This window comes from Ptychodera flava, chromosome 8, assembly GCF_041260155.1.
Source record: "Ptychodera flava strain L36383 chromosome 8, AS_Pfla_20210202, whole genome shotgun sequence".
Taxonomy (NCBI): domain Eukaryota; kingdom Metazoa; phylum Hemichordata; class Enteropneusta; family Ptychoderidae; genus Ptychodera; species Ptychodera flava.
The window spans coordinates 7,627,478-7,644,142 of NC_091935.1; the positions used below are offsets into that span (position 1 = coordinate 7,627,478).

General features: G+C 37.3%; 1 protein-coding gene across 2 annotated transcripts; it reads right to left on the reverse strand.

Annotated features, from left to right (window-relative positions):
* Positions 1 to 3,910: 3,910 nt before the first annotated feature.
* Positions 3,911 to 8,869, reverse strand: LOC139137880 (uncharacterized). 2 transcript variants are annotated; one of them, XM_070706147.1, is made up of 3 exons: positions 5,960 to 8,869; positions 5,230 to 5,377; positions 3,911 to 4,412 (listed from the first exon to the last, which is right to left on the reverse strand). In XM_070706147.1, the coding sequence occupies exons 1-3, from the start codon at positions 8,843 to 8,845 to the stop codon at positions 4,210 to 4,212; spliced, it is 3,237 nt and encodes a 1,078-aa protein (XP_070562248.1). In that variant the 5' UTR covers positions 8,846 to 8,869; the 3' UTR covers positions 3,911 to 4,209. The 2 variants fall into 2 exon arrangements, with proteins under 2 accessions (XP_070562248.1, XP_070562249.1); XM_070706148.1 differs by having other exon boundaries at positions 5,230 to 5,374; positions 5,960 to 8,860.
* Between the last annotated feature and the right edge of the window lie 7,796 nt (positions 8,870 to 16,665).

Sequence of the window (16,665 nt, forward strand, 5' to 3'; positions counted from 1 at the left end):
AGGCGGCTAATATTTAACACGTAAAAACTTATGTTTATGTGGTATTTGTTAAAAATATAATACAACTGATTTAGAATAATGACAACGACAAAGCTAAGAAGAAGTTTTCAAAAACTGACCTGTGGTAAAGGCATAATGCTGTATATAAAGTCTTCGCAGTGGGAGGTAAAATTGCGTCGTTCGAACTTATTATGGACTCCCTAGAATATCGTCAATCAGCACAACAACAAACCTTCCGTGGATTTCGCGTCATAATCAGAAACGATCGTAAAACTTCGGGATGTGAAAAATACGCTCGGGAAATGACATGTTTTTATCGATATCTCGCGATCCGCGTGCAGTCGCCACGTCAAATATCGACCGTTGGCATTAAAAAAATGTGTTTTAAAAATGTTACCAAATGGTGGTGCCTCTTTAAGCACGTTTAAAACAATGCTTGGAAACACAATTATACGTGTATAACTATAACAGACATATATAATTATAGTTAGGTAACCGTGAGTCTGAACAAAAATCCATAGTAAAAAACAATGGCAATAAACATCATACCAGTACAAAATGTACCAAATGTGTGTTACGACGGTAATGTGTGTTTTCGCGGACATAAAATCTTTGAGGTAGCAATCAAGTTGTCGTGAAAATGTTAATCGATCGTCAGTACACTGCAGTCCACTACAATAGGAGGTGCACATGTACACTTTACGTAAAGCGGCTGAAGTACCCATGTACGATAGGTAGCCGAGTCGGATTTGTATTGAAACGATCGTAAAACATTTGCGTTTTTCCGACATTTAAGTCGACTGCTACCTGATGGCGCTCTGAATGTGTCATTGCGGACAAAGGAAGGGCAAAACGCGCCGTATTTTCGAGCAGACGATCTGTATTTGTGTTTTAGCTTTCGCCCTAAAACCTACCCGCACCCAGACGGCAAACAAAGAATTTTAAAGAACCTTATAGCATGTGGACATTCATCGACACTTTACTTCACTCCAAAGAATTTTATGGTGGTATGGTGTCATGGCTTTTGTTTGTCCCTCACATGTTTTCTTTCAAAGTCATTCTTTCCAATTTTTTTTATTTCACTTAAAACATAAATTTACACCTTCTACCTCGACACTACACAGATTTCCCGCTTCAAAGTTTACTTTTAAATTTGTATCTGTCCATAATGTGGGCGAACTTCCAGCCTGAAAATTTAAACAGCAAAATTAAACTTCGCTTGCATTCAGGTAAAACCTACTACATATTAAACGATTTTAATGCAGAAATAAAAAACACTAATTATCAACCAAAATAATTACAAACAAACCAAAACTGAATATGTTAATGCTTCTTGAGTCACAATTGGTCTCTTGGAGACACAAGTAGTCAGCCGACGACATGTTTTCCACCTGGGCTGTGCTCTATCTCGGCACTTTTCTATATGTTGCTTGTGACCGAGATAGTACGTTTGCTTTCGTCTCCTACTTGTAAGGGTCGTTTTGGTCCAATTTGGATATATTTGGCAAGGTTTTGGTCTCTCTGATGTTCATAGACATCCCCACACACGTATACCTGTCCTAACAACATGGAACCCCAACTTCAGATCCCAAATCTGCCACTGGAAAAATTATGTTTGATAGTTTATCAAATATTATATGCGTAAAGTCATTGAGTATAATCTGAGATTATACTAAATGACTTCATTGGAATAAAGGAGACCTAGACACGAGCATTTCTGCGACACAGGCAAACTACACGCAAACAGTCATCGGCCATATTAGGTTCTAACGAAAGTAATTAAGCAAAGTGGATTTAGGGGGGGGGGGCTACGATCTGAAATGCATATAGCGACAGACCTGTGCAGTAGACACTGGAAAATATGCACGAGTTCCACCATGCCTTAATGTAGTGGTGTGATGTGAAACAGTTTGCGAAAAGACTACCTCTGTACCAAAATGTAGAATTCAAGGATTTTAAGCACATTCGGGTATAATAAATAATAATGAAGGCTGCGAGTTGCAAAATAACCGAAAATACGTAAAAACAGACCAACTGTCGATTAGAACACCGCCCTCACAATGCTAACTTCATACGAAAATTTAAGTGCCTAAATGAGGTATAGGTACATCCGTAAAGAGTGACAGGACGGCCCCAAACGAACAATCAGATGTTGTGATTTTAGAGATTTGTCACAGTATTCGTCGTTATTGACAAAATAGAGACAATACTTCATTTGGTAAAATACTTCTCAAAAGTTAATGATGGTTTGATTAAAGAAAATATATAATTTATAACGATGTAAAGATAATGACAACATTTATTCAAAATGCTGTAGTAAATCAATGCCAAAATACGTTTGTTGAAAATAACAATGATTATATGCTATGTACATGAGAAAAACAGCGTGAAGTGAGTAATTGTTCATGTCAAGAGGCCTCGATAGCTTATGGCGGGCGTACCACATAAAATTTACGTAGTCGAGAGTTCATTACCATGTTAATAGACCTAGACGCCTTGATTCTTAACATCTTGAGGTAATCGCTAAAAAAACTGGCATTGTCATGTCAGTTTCTGTTGCCTCCCGAAATTCCGTCTCCAGTGTATTATATAAATCTTAAGTACTTATTTACAACAGTAAAATCTCAAATGAAAACCTTGTAGCTTTAAATAAAATCTATTAGAAGTGTTATTCACAAAATATGGATCACTCCACATTCGCATATTGTCAATGACTTTATCGTACAATATTATTCTCAAGTAAATAATGGAAGCATATATGAAAGTGTACAAATTTTTGTTCTCAGAAGTAAAAGCAAAGTACATGAAATAACCCAAGGATATCAACAAACACCATTGGAATCGTAGAGACGTATTCGATAAAACTGATTGGTCACAAAAATAAGAAAGTCGTTGGAAGTTTGAGAACAACAGGAAGTTTAGTGATATAACGTAGAATTCAATCTCTGAAGCTCGGTGTGTATTCAGTGAACGTAAGAGAGATATTAATGAAGGTACCAAGATTTCCAAGGAAATAATTACGAACATTATCAGAAAACAATACCAAGGTACAATGTTAAAAAAGCAGGTTTTCCATACAATGAAGGTATTCGAAATGAGAGATATCAGAAGTATGTAGATAACAATTATACAGAATCACTTGGCAGCTGTAATGACAAGTGTATCGGCTTTGTCCATTAATAAATTTACACCTTTCTATTTTCTATTTCCTAAATCACACATGGTGGTAAAGTCTAAAAGATAGAACATTATCTCGAGAATGATAAATATAGAGTCTGTTGTTCAAAGATGAGTACACTTTTGTTGACATCGTATTCATTCTACAATTTTCTGAGTTTACATAAGTTTCAAAATTTCTAAACCTCAGAGGTTAAATTAAATTATAAAACTAGGTGATGCAACTTAAATAGCGTTGTTGTTACGTTGTTATAGTTTCAAGGGTAGGGAAGGCAAGGGAAGGGAAAGAACATCTAAATACGATTGTCGCACAATCTGCATCGTGGCGTATAGAATGTTACAATAATTATGGTCAATTGCTGCCGTCCCCTTCGGATAAAGATGTTGTTCAAAGATGAGTACACTTTTGTTGACATCGTATTCATTTTACAATTTTCTGAGTTTACATAAGTTTCAAAATTTCCAAACCTCAGAGGTTAAATTAAATTATAAAACTAGGTGATGCAACTTAAATAGTGTTGTTGTTACGTTGTTATAGTTTCAAGGGTAGGGAAGGCAAGGGAAGGGAAAGAACATCTAAATACGATTGTCGCACAATCTGCATCGTGGCGTATAGAATGTTACAATAATTATGGTCAATTGCTGCCGTCCCCTTCGGATAAACGTCCATTCGTCCGCCTGTCTGTCCGCCTGTCTGTCTGTCTGTCTGTCTGACTCTCTCTCTCTCTCTCTCTCTCTCTCTCTCTCTCTTTTTCTCTTTGATACTGAAGTACAAATATATGGGAAAACACAGCAGAAGTAATTCAGCCTGCCGATTGGCATTTTACCTTTCCGAAACATGGTTTTCTTTCGGTAACTATATATTATCATGATGATTTTTGTGTTTTCTAAGAAATCCTTTCATTTATTTATCTTTCTTTGTATGACGTTTGCACGGCATACCGTAGTCTTTGTGATGGCGTTTGTTCATCTACAGTTTAAAGGCGTTTTAATTTATTATGCAACACGTCACACAATTTGGCATGTTTAGGATCATTCTCCCTCGGGTGTCTGGCTGATGTATTCCAAAATGATACCCGTAATATCATATCGCTCAAGAGATGGCCTTTGTAGTAATTCAAGAAGATTCTTTATCGTTGCATGATGATATCTTGACCATTGTTGAAGAATTTCGCCTGCCGGATTACTCTTGTGATTATATATCTGGACTTGCCCAGCCGTATGTCCAAGTTCACCTTCATAGGCAATAAAAGAAATCGATCAAAATAATAAAGAATCGACAAAAACTACAGAAATCGTGATAAATATTTAGAAAGCATGACAGCTACCCTCCTACGGAAATGTAAGGTAATAGATTTTTTAGAATAAATTTTAAAATTTAAAAGAAACTTTAAAAATATGTCTTTCAGCAAACATTGAAAACATGAAACATGACGACAGATTTGGAAAGGGAGAACATTACTTAAAACTTCGGAAGCAGCAACAAAAGTCCTGTTACCATGCTTTAAGTGCCAGCCATAGTTATACGAAGTTTTGAAATGTCAGCTTAACATGGATCACGCAGTAGAACGTAGAGACCGGCCGATTAAGTGAGATGAGGAGGACCTAAACGAAGGCATTTAAATGTAACGATCACAATCTTATACATTATACGTTGCCATAAAAGTGAAGTGGTCTCAACACGACGCTTTGAACGTGTAATAATACTGGCTGCAATATTTGGTACATGTACAAAGCACATGCTGAATGCGTTTAGAGTGCTGAGGTATACCATAAAGCAGTGAATTGACGAATCAATGCGAGAGCACACTGGCTCATGAATTAGCAAATATTTATGAACGACAGCAATGTAGCGAATATGAAACTAGGAAGAACGACAAATCTGACTGTGAGGCTTCATTGTGAGGCGGGAAGGAATCAAGAGTTGGCCCGAGGTTCTTTGTCTGACGATGGGTAGGAATCGACAGGTCACTAAAACGAATCATAGGTGATTATCTGTATCGGAGCCTAACAACAGCTCTTGGACAACAATTATAGTCTTGGATTACTCACTGGCTAGAGATCGCCAATCACCTATCATGCTATCCACGTTGAGATGATTGCAGATGTCCTGGTAAAGTGTTGGTGGCATATCAGATATGTGAGTATTATGCGTCAAGGATAGCTGTCTGGGTAGTATTGGCTCCGTCTCTTCAAGCTGCTTTAATTTAAAACAGAGAGAGTTGGTTGAGTAAGTATGAGCCGCGTCTTCTTTATGACCAAAAAAGTGGCAAGATGATGTTTTTAGTCGTGGAGACGTCTGTCTGTGATTCCTTCCTAGCGTCTGTCTGTGCGCATGCTTTCTCCTTTTTTTAAAGGCAATTGTATTCCAGTACCAATTAGTTTCAAGTTTGTGGAAAGACATACCACTTTGTCATACACACATGTCGATATGTTTTGTGAGACGCTCCAATATGGCTTTCTGACTGACATTTTGAATCTACTTTATTATGTCTAGAGCTGTCAGAAAGACACGCCTGGGCTAAGATTGACTTTGCAACATTTTGGAAAACACACTTCAAACTAGGAAAAAGCAAAAGGTTTATTCCGAAGTGCGATTCGAGAATTGCTGAAAAGGGACAGGATATTGTAAAATTCAATAAGTCTGTTCAAACCCAATTGAGAATAAAATTTCTAACGCATTTTCATGCGTCGCATAGTTTTTCCATAGTGCAAAAATATACTCTTTGCCGATAAGGGGATATCTAGAAAACCTAAAAATTCGTAAAATATTGAAACTCACCGATGTCGACACTGGATACGGTGTTATTGTCTTGCGTCTACCCTCACACAACAATTCAAGCTTTGGATTGTCATAAAGTTTGCCATCAAGATTTACCAACTCTACGATATGGAGGTAACTGGCGTTGTTATATTCCTCGTGGGTCTTGTGAGGACATAACAACCCTAGCGTAAATTCCATAAACTTGAAATCTCGTCGTCGTATGATGTTGAGCTGTTCCAAAAGCCACCTGAGCAAACTTTTAGAATGAGCACCAGAAGCCTTTTGGACCGTAACTTTAATCAAATTCTGCTCCAAGGGAATGTTATGGACAAGTTGTAGTATGTACGTGATGTGACGGTCGAAAGAAAATCTTGCCACGTCACGGTAGATATGTCTCTTCAGTGAAGATTTAAAAACTGTTGGAGACTTCATGCAACGAGCCAACAAACGCCAAAATACAACATCTGGTAGAAAAGATCCAAAATCGAAGTAATACACGTCATCGTCATTTTGAAAAAAATGCCATCTTGGCATAGAGTCATAGGGGCTACCAGTTTCGTACGCGGGTAGAATGCTTGGGACCATGTACAACTCTTTATCTTCTTTGGATTCTCTTAGTATTTGACACACAAGATCATAGGCAAGCAACAAGGAAAGGGCCAGCTTTTCTGACATACAGACTGATTTTGCAATATGACTGATGAGATTGGTGTCCGCAAGTCCTCGTTTATCCAACATGTCCCAGGAGTTTGCCAAATGACGGGGTCTCAGCTTTGCAGGCGGAATGGTTATCAATGCTGTCATCAAACTGACAAGCACATTTGGATCAAAGATTACGTACTTACTCAGATGATCATCATCTGGTTGATATATAATTTCGCCTGCTTTGTGAAAAAAGCATAGCATTTGTCGAAGCTCAATTTCTTCAACTAAAAACTGATGTTTCACGAGGACCTTAACGTCATCATAGAGAGATATTGCTCGTTTGCCACCGTTTTGAAATTTACGTTCATTGATTAGTTTGTAAAAGTTCATGAATGGTACAGGAAACTCTTCACGCACGTACATCATATCTTCTATTTCTTTCAATATACACCTCTGGAGATTATGAGAATCTTCGTCTAATGGAACCGAATTCTCGATTGCAAAAACAAGCAGGCCGTCAGGATTTTTCACAAAGCGATCACGAAACCTGTGTACGTCCAGCTTCTCTGTAAGATAAGCAATCACTTCGGAACGTTGATTTGAATTAATACTATTTCGATGTGTCCCAACTACAAATATGGCCGTGTCCTGACTGTCCGTGTGAGTACAAATGGAATTTAGCCAAAACACAATTCTTTCGAGTTGTTTCTCTTTGTTCTTTACGGCGTCTAGAAGACTGAAGATCATTAAATAAACTGAGTGTGTAGAAATAAAGATGTGATGCGTTGAATAATACAACTCTTGACCAGCAAAATCCCATAAACTGAGACGAGTTGCAAGGTGTTTGTCACCCCGCAACTGCTGTCTAATTGCTTCACGCACATGTAAAATAGGAATGGTTTGTTGTTTCACTTTGTAATACATGTAAAGATCTGCAGTTGGCTGAGTTAAAACAGAAATCACGTACACGAACAGGGGCAAAGTTTGAAGGTCGTGTGAAGGAAAGCCCAGGCCAAGCAAATGACCTATGACTATCCCGATCACCATTCCTCCAAGTCTCTTGTGTATATATCCCAGGCAAAGAGGAAGACCGGCAGTCCTTCCACATGTCATACCCGAAAACGTACCGATCCAGATGAAGACGCCGAGCACGAAAAAGACAGATAGATATTGAATGGTAGAAATGCAAGCCAGAAAAGAAATGATAACCATCGAAATTGGCAAGAACTTCGTGAATGTAAACGCAGCTTCCAGTTTACGTCTGTACGTATACAGTACACAGCCAAATGCCATCCCAAGGAAAATAGAGGGAAAACATACTTGATAGGACGTGACGTCAGTGCTATTAGTGTACCATACAGGTAACTGTATTGTCATGTTTCTTGCAGGCACAAGCATACACAAACCCCAGGCTACACCATTTTTAAAACCGAGACCATAGGATGCGCCAACAGCGTAGCCAACCACATAAAATGTCCAGTGGTACGTCATCAAGGTGAGAACGTATACAGGTGATGATGGTTGAAAGTAAGATAACAAGACATTGAGGAACACATCATTCATGAATGTATCTGTACTTGAAGAAAGTGTCAAATTAGTTCTTAGATATATCATTATAGTCACGTATATCATTATAGCAGCACCAGTACCATAACGATATGCGATCATGAAGTCACCACTCCATATCAAACAGCAAATATAACAAGCTAGTTGGAGAAGGCCGTAGCCGTAGTGTGGACAAAGGTTGTCAAGGAAAGAGAACAGCAGTAGTCCTAGAAAGAAAAACTTTGCGGCAACTTTTATAATTTTGCGGAAGGGCCATTTAATGAATTCCATGGATTCTTGGCATTTATCATCACATTTTGTTGATCGTTCCTGGAACGATATAGTCGGTGACTTAATGGCAATTTTTGCCGTACACCAAGATGAACACCTCTCGAACTCGTCTGACGTCGAAGCCTTACATTCTTTCCACTCGGAATCGACATCTTTGGTTTCATACATCTTTCTTTCAATTCCTTCAGTACTCGGCTCATCAATTTGAAACTTTTCGCCTGTCAAGAGACGCAGCAGACTAGTTTTGCCAACCCTCGTATCACCGACAAACAGGACTTTACTTCGATTGAATGGCAGTTTACCACTGTGCTTGCAGTTATTGTATATTTGTTTAACTTCATCGTCATGGGCTAGTACTCCAAAGTTGTAGCATCTCCCTTGGTTCGGAAATCCGTAGAGAACTACTTCTAATTCGTTCATCATTATGATTGTAGAATTGCTGATTTTCAAACCCTACAAAAATGTGGAAACGAAATCACATAAGTAAATCAGACGCCAATGCGAATGTTTGCGATATTGCGTCAAAACCTTTGCTATTAATGACAAGAATACACGTATTTGGTTATGTCATATATGTCATATATATCATATATGTCATATATATATATATATATATATATATATATATATATATATATATATATATATATATATATATATATATATTATATATATATATATATATATATATATATATATATATATATATATATATATATATATTTGTATTCCAAAACGGTCACTCGTATTGGTCATGTTACCTTCGAAATAAAGATTGCGTTTTGGTCAAAGGTTATTGCAGACGACACCAGTTGTGTGCTATCTGTACATGGGAGTCTATGAGGAAACTGTGAATAATTTCTTTCCAATACAAAAATAGGTAAATCTGTGTATTTATGCACTCTCGATTATTAATAATCGCAATCATACCTATCAGTAATCCATAACACTAGGTCAAATTTCGTAATACACTAGTTATAAACATCGACACAAAACAGCACAGAACAGACATTAAAGCACCAGTACACAAAACAAAGTCAAATTCATGAAAGAAAGATATATGGACCTCTGGGCAAAAGGCAAAGAAGTGATGTCAGGTGTATCGAAAATAGTAAGCGCATCCTGCCCCACATGTGGCACCCGCCATATATCAATCTGTAAGTCAAATAGGTAGTGGTCACCAACTAAGGTCCAATGTCACTGATGCCGTCAATATTAATTCACTTGATTAGACTAGGGTGGTTACAAATGGATATATGTGCAAGAAATTGGATTTTACAATTTCACCGAAATGTAGATTCACTATACATGATAGTCTATGAGGAAAGTATAATTTTTTTTTCAAAACTATCTAAATCTGTGTATTTATGGACGTTTGATAATTCATTTTAAAGTACTTAGACTAGGATGGTTAAAGGTTTATATGTGTGCAAGAAATTGGATTTTAGAATTTCACCAAAACGTTGATTCACTATACATTTGAGTCTATGAGAAAACTATGAATACTTTTTTACAATGCTAAACTAAGTTAATTGGTGCTTATATAGGTGTTTGATAATTGATACAAAATTATGTACTTGACTCAAATAGGGAATTTGAAAGTTCAGATGTTGACAACAATTATGATATTGGAATTTCACCTAAAAGTGTAATTTCACTTTTCATGGTACTAGTAGTCTACAGGTAACTGTTATTTCTCTGACAAAACTTGCTATATTTCTAATATGTAAGTAATAGGAATTGTTCATTGCCCTCAGTGAGCTCGATTTACAATAAGACAAGCCTCAGAGTTGCCAAGTCAAGATATTCATTCGAAAGATAAATTTGTTCAGATTTACAGTTAACTGAACACTGAAATTGCTTTTTGATGGGACGGATACTTATGAAAATTAAGTGACTACCCCGCTGAGCTGTTTGAAAAATACATGAACCCACCCCTTGCAGTTTTCAAATTAAGGTGACCCCCAGATTTTGCCGGCCCCGGCCGTAATAACTGAACGCTCCCTTGCCATTGATGGTTGGTTCGAGTAGTTTTCAAGCTTGCCTCGTTTACATGGTCACTGCATGACTTACATTATAGTGCCGTGTGTCAAACCCAGCATAATCTAAGAGTTTGCAAGCGTACTGAGTTCTGTTTCACCTAGGCTATACATCAACGAAGTTAGCCATGTTGCAAACAACGTAATACTGCACACTGCAGCGTATCAGACGGCGACAGCAGAGCGTGAGGCAGACAAATTTTAGCAGGCGACAAATGTATGCGGAAAGACAAATCATTTGATAAACTGTACAGTTAGGCATTATTATCGATATTGTGCACCATTATCAAGATTTATCGTTTTGTGAATTACATGATTTACCCCATAATGTCCCTCCTTTTTAAATGCCCAATCCTTTATTCGTTACAAACAAAAACTATGTATTTTGTGCTCGCTACGGGAACACAATGCTAATACAATATCAATAATAATCAGTGGGTATGACGTCATAGAATTCACTGGTATTGACAAAGCTATAATATAGAAAACGTTATAGAAAATAAATAAAGATAAAGTTTAAGCTTAATATTTGTTAAAGTCCCTTTCGTTTTCCTGAAGTAGTAGCATTTGTTCTGTCACTCTAATTCAAATACTGTTTTTGTTTGATATCCTTAGCTGACGATTTCCCTTATTCAAGATAATTCTAGCGATTTGTTCGTTATTTATTGTGACGAATAATTAATGCTGTCGATGTTGTATTCCATGGTTCGGCTCGTTACTGGTATCGGGATGCAACATGTCGTAGGGGGCGTTATTTCCAGGATTGACGGAAACTGCGGTTTGTAGGTAAGGTAAATGGATGGAACATATTTTTTGGCTCGTTACTGCTCGTCATTCGCTCGTTCTGTCTAAATCTAGTTCGTTATTGCTTAAAATATACATTTTGAGTCTTCACGAAAACTCTGTTAAAACACTCAATAAAACCCCATTTTGATAATTATGTAAATTCTGTACCAGGCGGGGGACATTGCTTGTTAACCACCCGAAACATAGGATTAATTGTGTCACTGCCTCTCTGCATTAATTTTGTAATCTTTCAAATCCTTAGTCGGTTTATGCAACATCTGTTAACCTACAATCCGTGCATTAAAACTTAACACGAAAGATTCCAAAAAGGCTATAACAAAGCGAGGGTACCCCTCTCCTCAAACGGGGGTCTAATTGCGTCCATTCGTTTCATCTTGACGGCCGATATATTACTTAAAGCCTAGACATTAGAAAAAAAGATTTTCGAGTGTCAATACCCGGGGAAAAGAAAACAAAAACGCGGTATTTTGTAGTTTTCCTTTTCATGTGTAATCGACTTCAAATAATATCCTCCTTTAGTTTGAAAGTATGCGTGTTCCAGCCAAAGTAAATGAACTGTACGCCCATATATAATAAATGAAGTATTCTATGGAAAGCCATGACTGACTTTAGTGGTCTAATATCATGTTGTGCTGGCCATTCAATATGTTGTGCTGGGCATTCAATATATTGTGCTGGGCATTCAATATGTTGTGCTGTGCTGAAAGCCTTTGTTAGCTGTTCACTGAGACATTTTTGGGCTTGGTACCACTGACCAGTCCAAGAAAATGTAACACCAAGATAAGTATAGGAAATGCCACTCGTTGGAGTGGGTTTACTATAGGTAAGCGGACGAGAAGGAGGCGGTTTACGGAATTTAACGGTACAGTTTGCCAGTAAAACTCCGAGGCCCGCAGGGCCGAGGAGTTTTATGGCAAACTGTACCGTTAAATTCCGTAAACCGCCGACTACGAGTTCGCTGACCGTGTTATACCACGAATTTGCCGAGTTTTAGAGCCTTGTTTGCACGCCGAAAGTTTTTATTTGTAATTTTAGTGCAGTGCAAGTTGAAACTTTGGCAGGAAAACATTGACGCGTTTTGACACCTTGTTGAACGAAAGTATAAAAAAAAATAACGCATGATTGGATAAAACAAAGTTGACATGTGTTGCTATTGTAGTGCGATGACGTGGTTGAGCACCTGGTTTGATTTGAATTGTATGGATTATATTTGATTGATTGGTTGGTTGAATGAAGTGAAAAGGTGTTTGCAGATCGACGTTAGAGTCACGTTTTGCTCATTTGGGTCGAAAACTTTGAGCAGCATACACACAATTGCCGAGTCGCTCTACGTATATCGATATGGCGGATGAAGTACAAATGAAAGCTGTATCCGGTGCACTTCAACTACCAAAGCCAAAGATGGAAAAGAAAAGTCCCCTGTCATGCCAGTGCTAACGGCCACGATCGGAAGACCATGCTACACGTCAGAGAAAGGCGCAACAGAAACTGCAAGTACAAAAAAACAATATGTTTAGATCCACAATGACTGTGGTACTGCGTGTGTGTTTGCCTGTAGCTAGATTTAACTTTACCGAAGGCGACTGAAATCTCCACATTCAGTGTTTGACAACTGACTTTGAAGTCTTAAATTTCAGCTTCGAATGATCGTGATAACAATAACCTTAACACAGAAGTGATATTTGCGATCAATTCCGTTATTTCACGGTGACCTGTAATTCATTTTGAGATGTACAGTCGTGCAAAATTAATTCAGTCCGGTGATTCTTTTAAAGTGTCTTTCCTCTGTACTTAATGGTGAAATAAATTTCTTCTGGTATAATGTCTCGCATTTGTTTTTTTTACTCGTCGCCACGTGACTTTCTTTTGTTTAAAAAGTGTCCATTTTACAAGTTCTTTTGTTTAAAAGTGTCCGATTTACCAGTAAACCGGACAGTTTTTAACAAAAGAACTGTCCGATTTACTAGTAAATCGGACACTTTTTAAACAAAAGAACTTGTAAATCAGACACTTTTTAAACAAAAGAAAGCCAGGTGGTAATTATAAAATATTCGGTTATGGAAATTAGAGAGCATGGTTAGAACAACGGGCACAAGGCGAAGAGTGGTATAACAATGGAAACAGTACAGTTTCGGTCAGAAGCTTGTACACGTCACGAGGCCGTAGGCCTCAACAACGAGTGGTATTTCCGACTTATACCACGAAATATAATGAATTTTGAAATCAAATTGATTCTTATCAATGCTGGTACTGAACGACCATGAAGTAAACGATGATCGATACCTATTTACATATGAATCAGCGGTGGTTTGGCGAGAAACCATCTGCGTTCTACGCAATGTTTGTGGTCTGAATGGCCCATTCTGAAACATTCACACCTGGTTGAATTAATTATTTGTACACGTGGAAGTTCATTTGTGTCAAGCCCTCGTGGAGGATGGACGTGACGGACAGCTTCTCTGACATTTCAGAAGGCGAATATGATAGCGACGTCGAGCCGGTACGTTTCCCAATTCGACCTTTTCAAGTTTGATACCGCCACTGCCTCTGTTGAACAAGATTAGCAGGTTGCAGGTTGCAAGATTTCAAACTTACAAAAGCACAAGAACTGTCCCGTTTTGCCGAACCTATGGGTGCAGAGGAATTAGCTGAAATACAACGTTCACATGTACCGAGAAAAAAAATCAAGTCTACTAATTGAAGCGTCAACGTGCGGGAATCCTGGGGTCGAAACAGAAACCAACGCATAACAAATTCAGGAGTGAAAAGCATTGAAATACATACACTCGTGCCTGCTCTTACCGGAGATATTGAGGCAAATGAGTTAATGCGACAGTATACAAAGAAAATGTGTGAGATTGCTGGCATAGATTGATACCACACTGGGCATTCTGGCAAGGTAAATTTCTGTATTTTATTGCAAGTGTCTGCAAATTTTTGCAACATGTTTCATTCAACAATGTATGAAAGTCATAAATTTATTTCTCTATTTAATGTTTGCCTACACCATTTTCAAAATATAAGCTTATATACTGAGACATCCCTTTCATTATATTATTCAGGTTACAGCAGCAACTTCTCTATACAAGCAGGGTTTGATGAGCAACTGATAAAAGAAAGAACTGGTCATAGATCAGACGACGGTCTCCACGCCTACAAACGCACTTGCAGCTCCCTACAGAATATATCTGATGCATTACAACCACCAAAGCCCCCTGACGCCGATGACGACGATGCTGCCACCACCACCACCACCACCGCCGCCGCCACAAAAGTGGCCATAATATCTCGCCAACCGAAAGATACAGCCCCAGTAGAAGCTCAAGTATCGGGAGACCGTGACAAATGTTCATGCGATGGTATTTTTGTATATCAATACAGAAAGGTTCAAAAACAGGGAATATGACTGTGTGATAACTTGAATGTTACATTATATAAAAGTGCAATTTGTGCAAATTTTTTTAGTGTATTGTATGAGTTATTTGGGTGTATGATGTTATATATGCAAATTAGTAAACCACCACACTTTTATTCATATGTATTTTAGCAAACCCAACACTTCTATTCAGACAAGTGTTGGGTTTATTATTTTACATATGAATAAAAGTGTGGCGGTTTACTAATTTGGATGAGAACAAAAGGTCTGCAGTTGATTTTCTCAATTATATGCACGTCCAGGACAAAGAGTCATATGGCCATTCGTGGTATAACTCTGAAAAGAGGTTACCATAAGCTGTTGCTCACCATAAACCATATCTCATAATGCTTTAAGCGTCCACTTTTCCTAAAGACAACAATTTTAGTTTTATAAGTGTTAACGCTGAGTCTCCATTGACAACACTATTCATGCAATTTGTTGAGTAATCGTTGTAGCCCTTTTCTAGAATCGCTGACATGAGTTAGATAATCAGCACATAAGATGATTTTAATCAAACAATCTCAACACCGGAATACTCAGTGTTTTATTAATGTTATTGATGAAAATACTGAATTACAGAGGAGACCGTATTGAGCCTTGTTGAACACCAAAACTACAATCAAAGAAGTCGGTAAAAAACTTGTTTTGTTTCTTACGCAAGATTTTACATTTTGATACACTGAATAAATAACTTTGTACATTTTTCACTTTACTCCACAATTTAACAACTTATAGAAGAGACAGCAGTTATCAATACGATCAAATGCCATCTCAAAATCAAAATAGGCGATGTACGCTCTTCCTTAATAGTTCAAGAATATCGCATAGTAGTTTCCCCAGTATTGGTAACATTGTAATTGCCCTGTAGTTGTCGACACAATCCTTATCACTTTTTTGTAGATTGGAGCAATGATTCCTTGAACCCAATGAGATAGGAAATGCCACAATCCCAAATGGCATTGAAAAGTCTACAAAACATTCTCCGGAAAATAAGTTGACAATGTTTACATTATCAAGGGTGACACCATCTTTACCAGGAACTTTACCCATTTTGAGCTTATTTATACTAGAGTCTACTTCCAAATAATTACATCTAAATTCTAAAAAAATCAACAGTTGCACTTTCACTCTCATTTGAATTGTCAACAAAATCCTTGATTTCATCATAAAGGTCACGAACATCGTCGTGTTCAATTCCAGCTGCATTCAATAGATTTGCAAAGTAGTGGAAATAACTATCATTATCAATATTACTTGATGGGGAAATTGATTTTCTTTAGCAGTGACCAGAAATACTTGGAGGTTTTTTCGCTGCTATCTCCAATCTTTCTTGATTGCAAAGATTATAATCCTTCTTTTTTCTCTTCAATAACTCTTTATACTCACATTTCAACTATTTTGACTCATGTAAGTTGTACACAGATCTGTTGTTTCGCAGATTTTAATATTTCCAACAAACAATGCAAACAAACAATGCACAGCCTGATCAATATTCAACTTCGTCACAAGAGTGTCAAACTCGGTTGTAACTTGTTTCTATTAAATTCCAATAATCAATAAAATCAGACCGTTAATCCATATTAAACTAGTAAATGATGAGGTGGGACCGGTATTTGAGTTACTTTATGTAACATCTGAGTCTGTATTACCCACATGTTTGAAAAAGTCTTTATATCAATAGCTACAGGTTGATAGTCTGATTCAATTCTAGAATCAACATAATGTTGTAAATATCAGGGAAATTACATGGAAACGTGAGCAAGTAAACGATAACACTGGTCCAGAAATACATATGTACAGTCCCCACTGCCACTGCTACATAAAAATGCAAACATAATGAAAGAAAAATGGAAATAAAATGCGAAAATGGAATAAAAATGTAAACATAACGAAATAAAAATGCAGACAAAATTTTTAAAAAATTCAAGCATAATAAAATAAAAATGCAAAAAAGTTGAGAAATGAAATAAAAATATAAA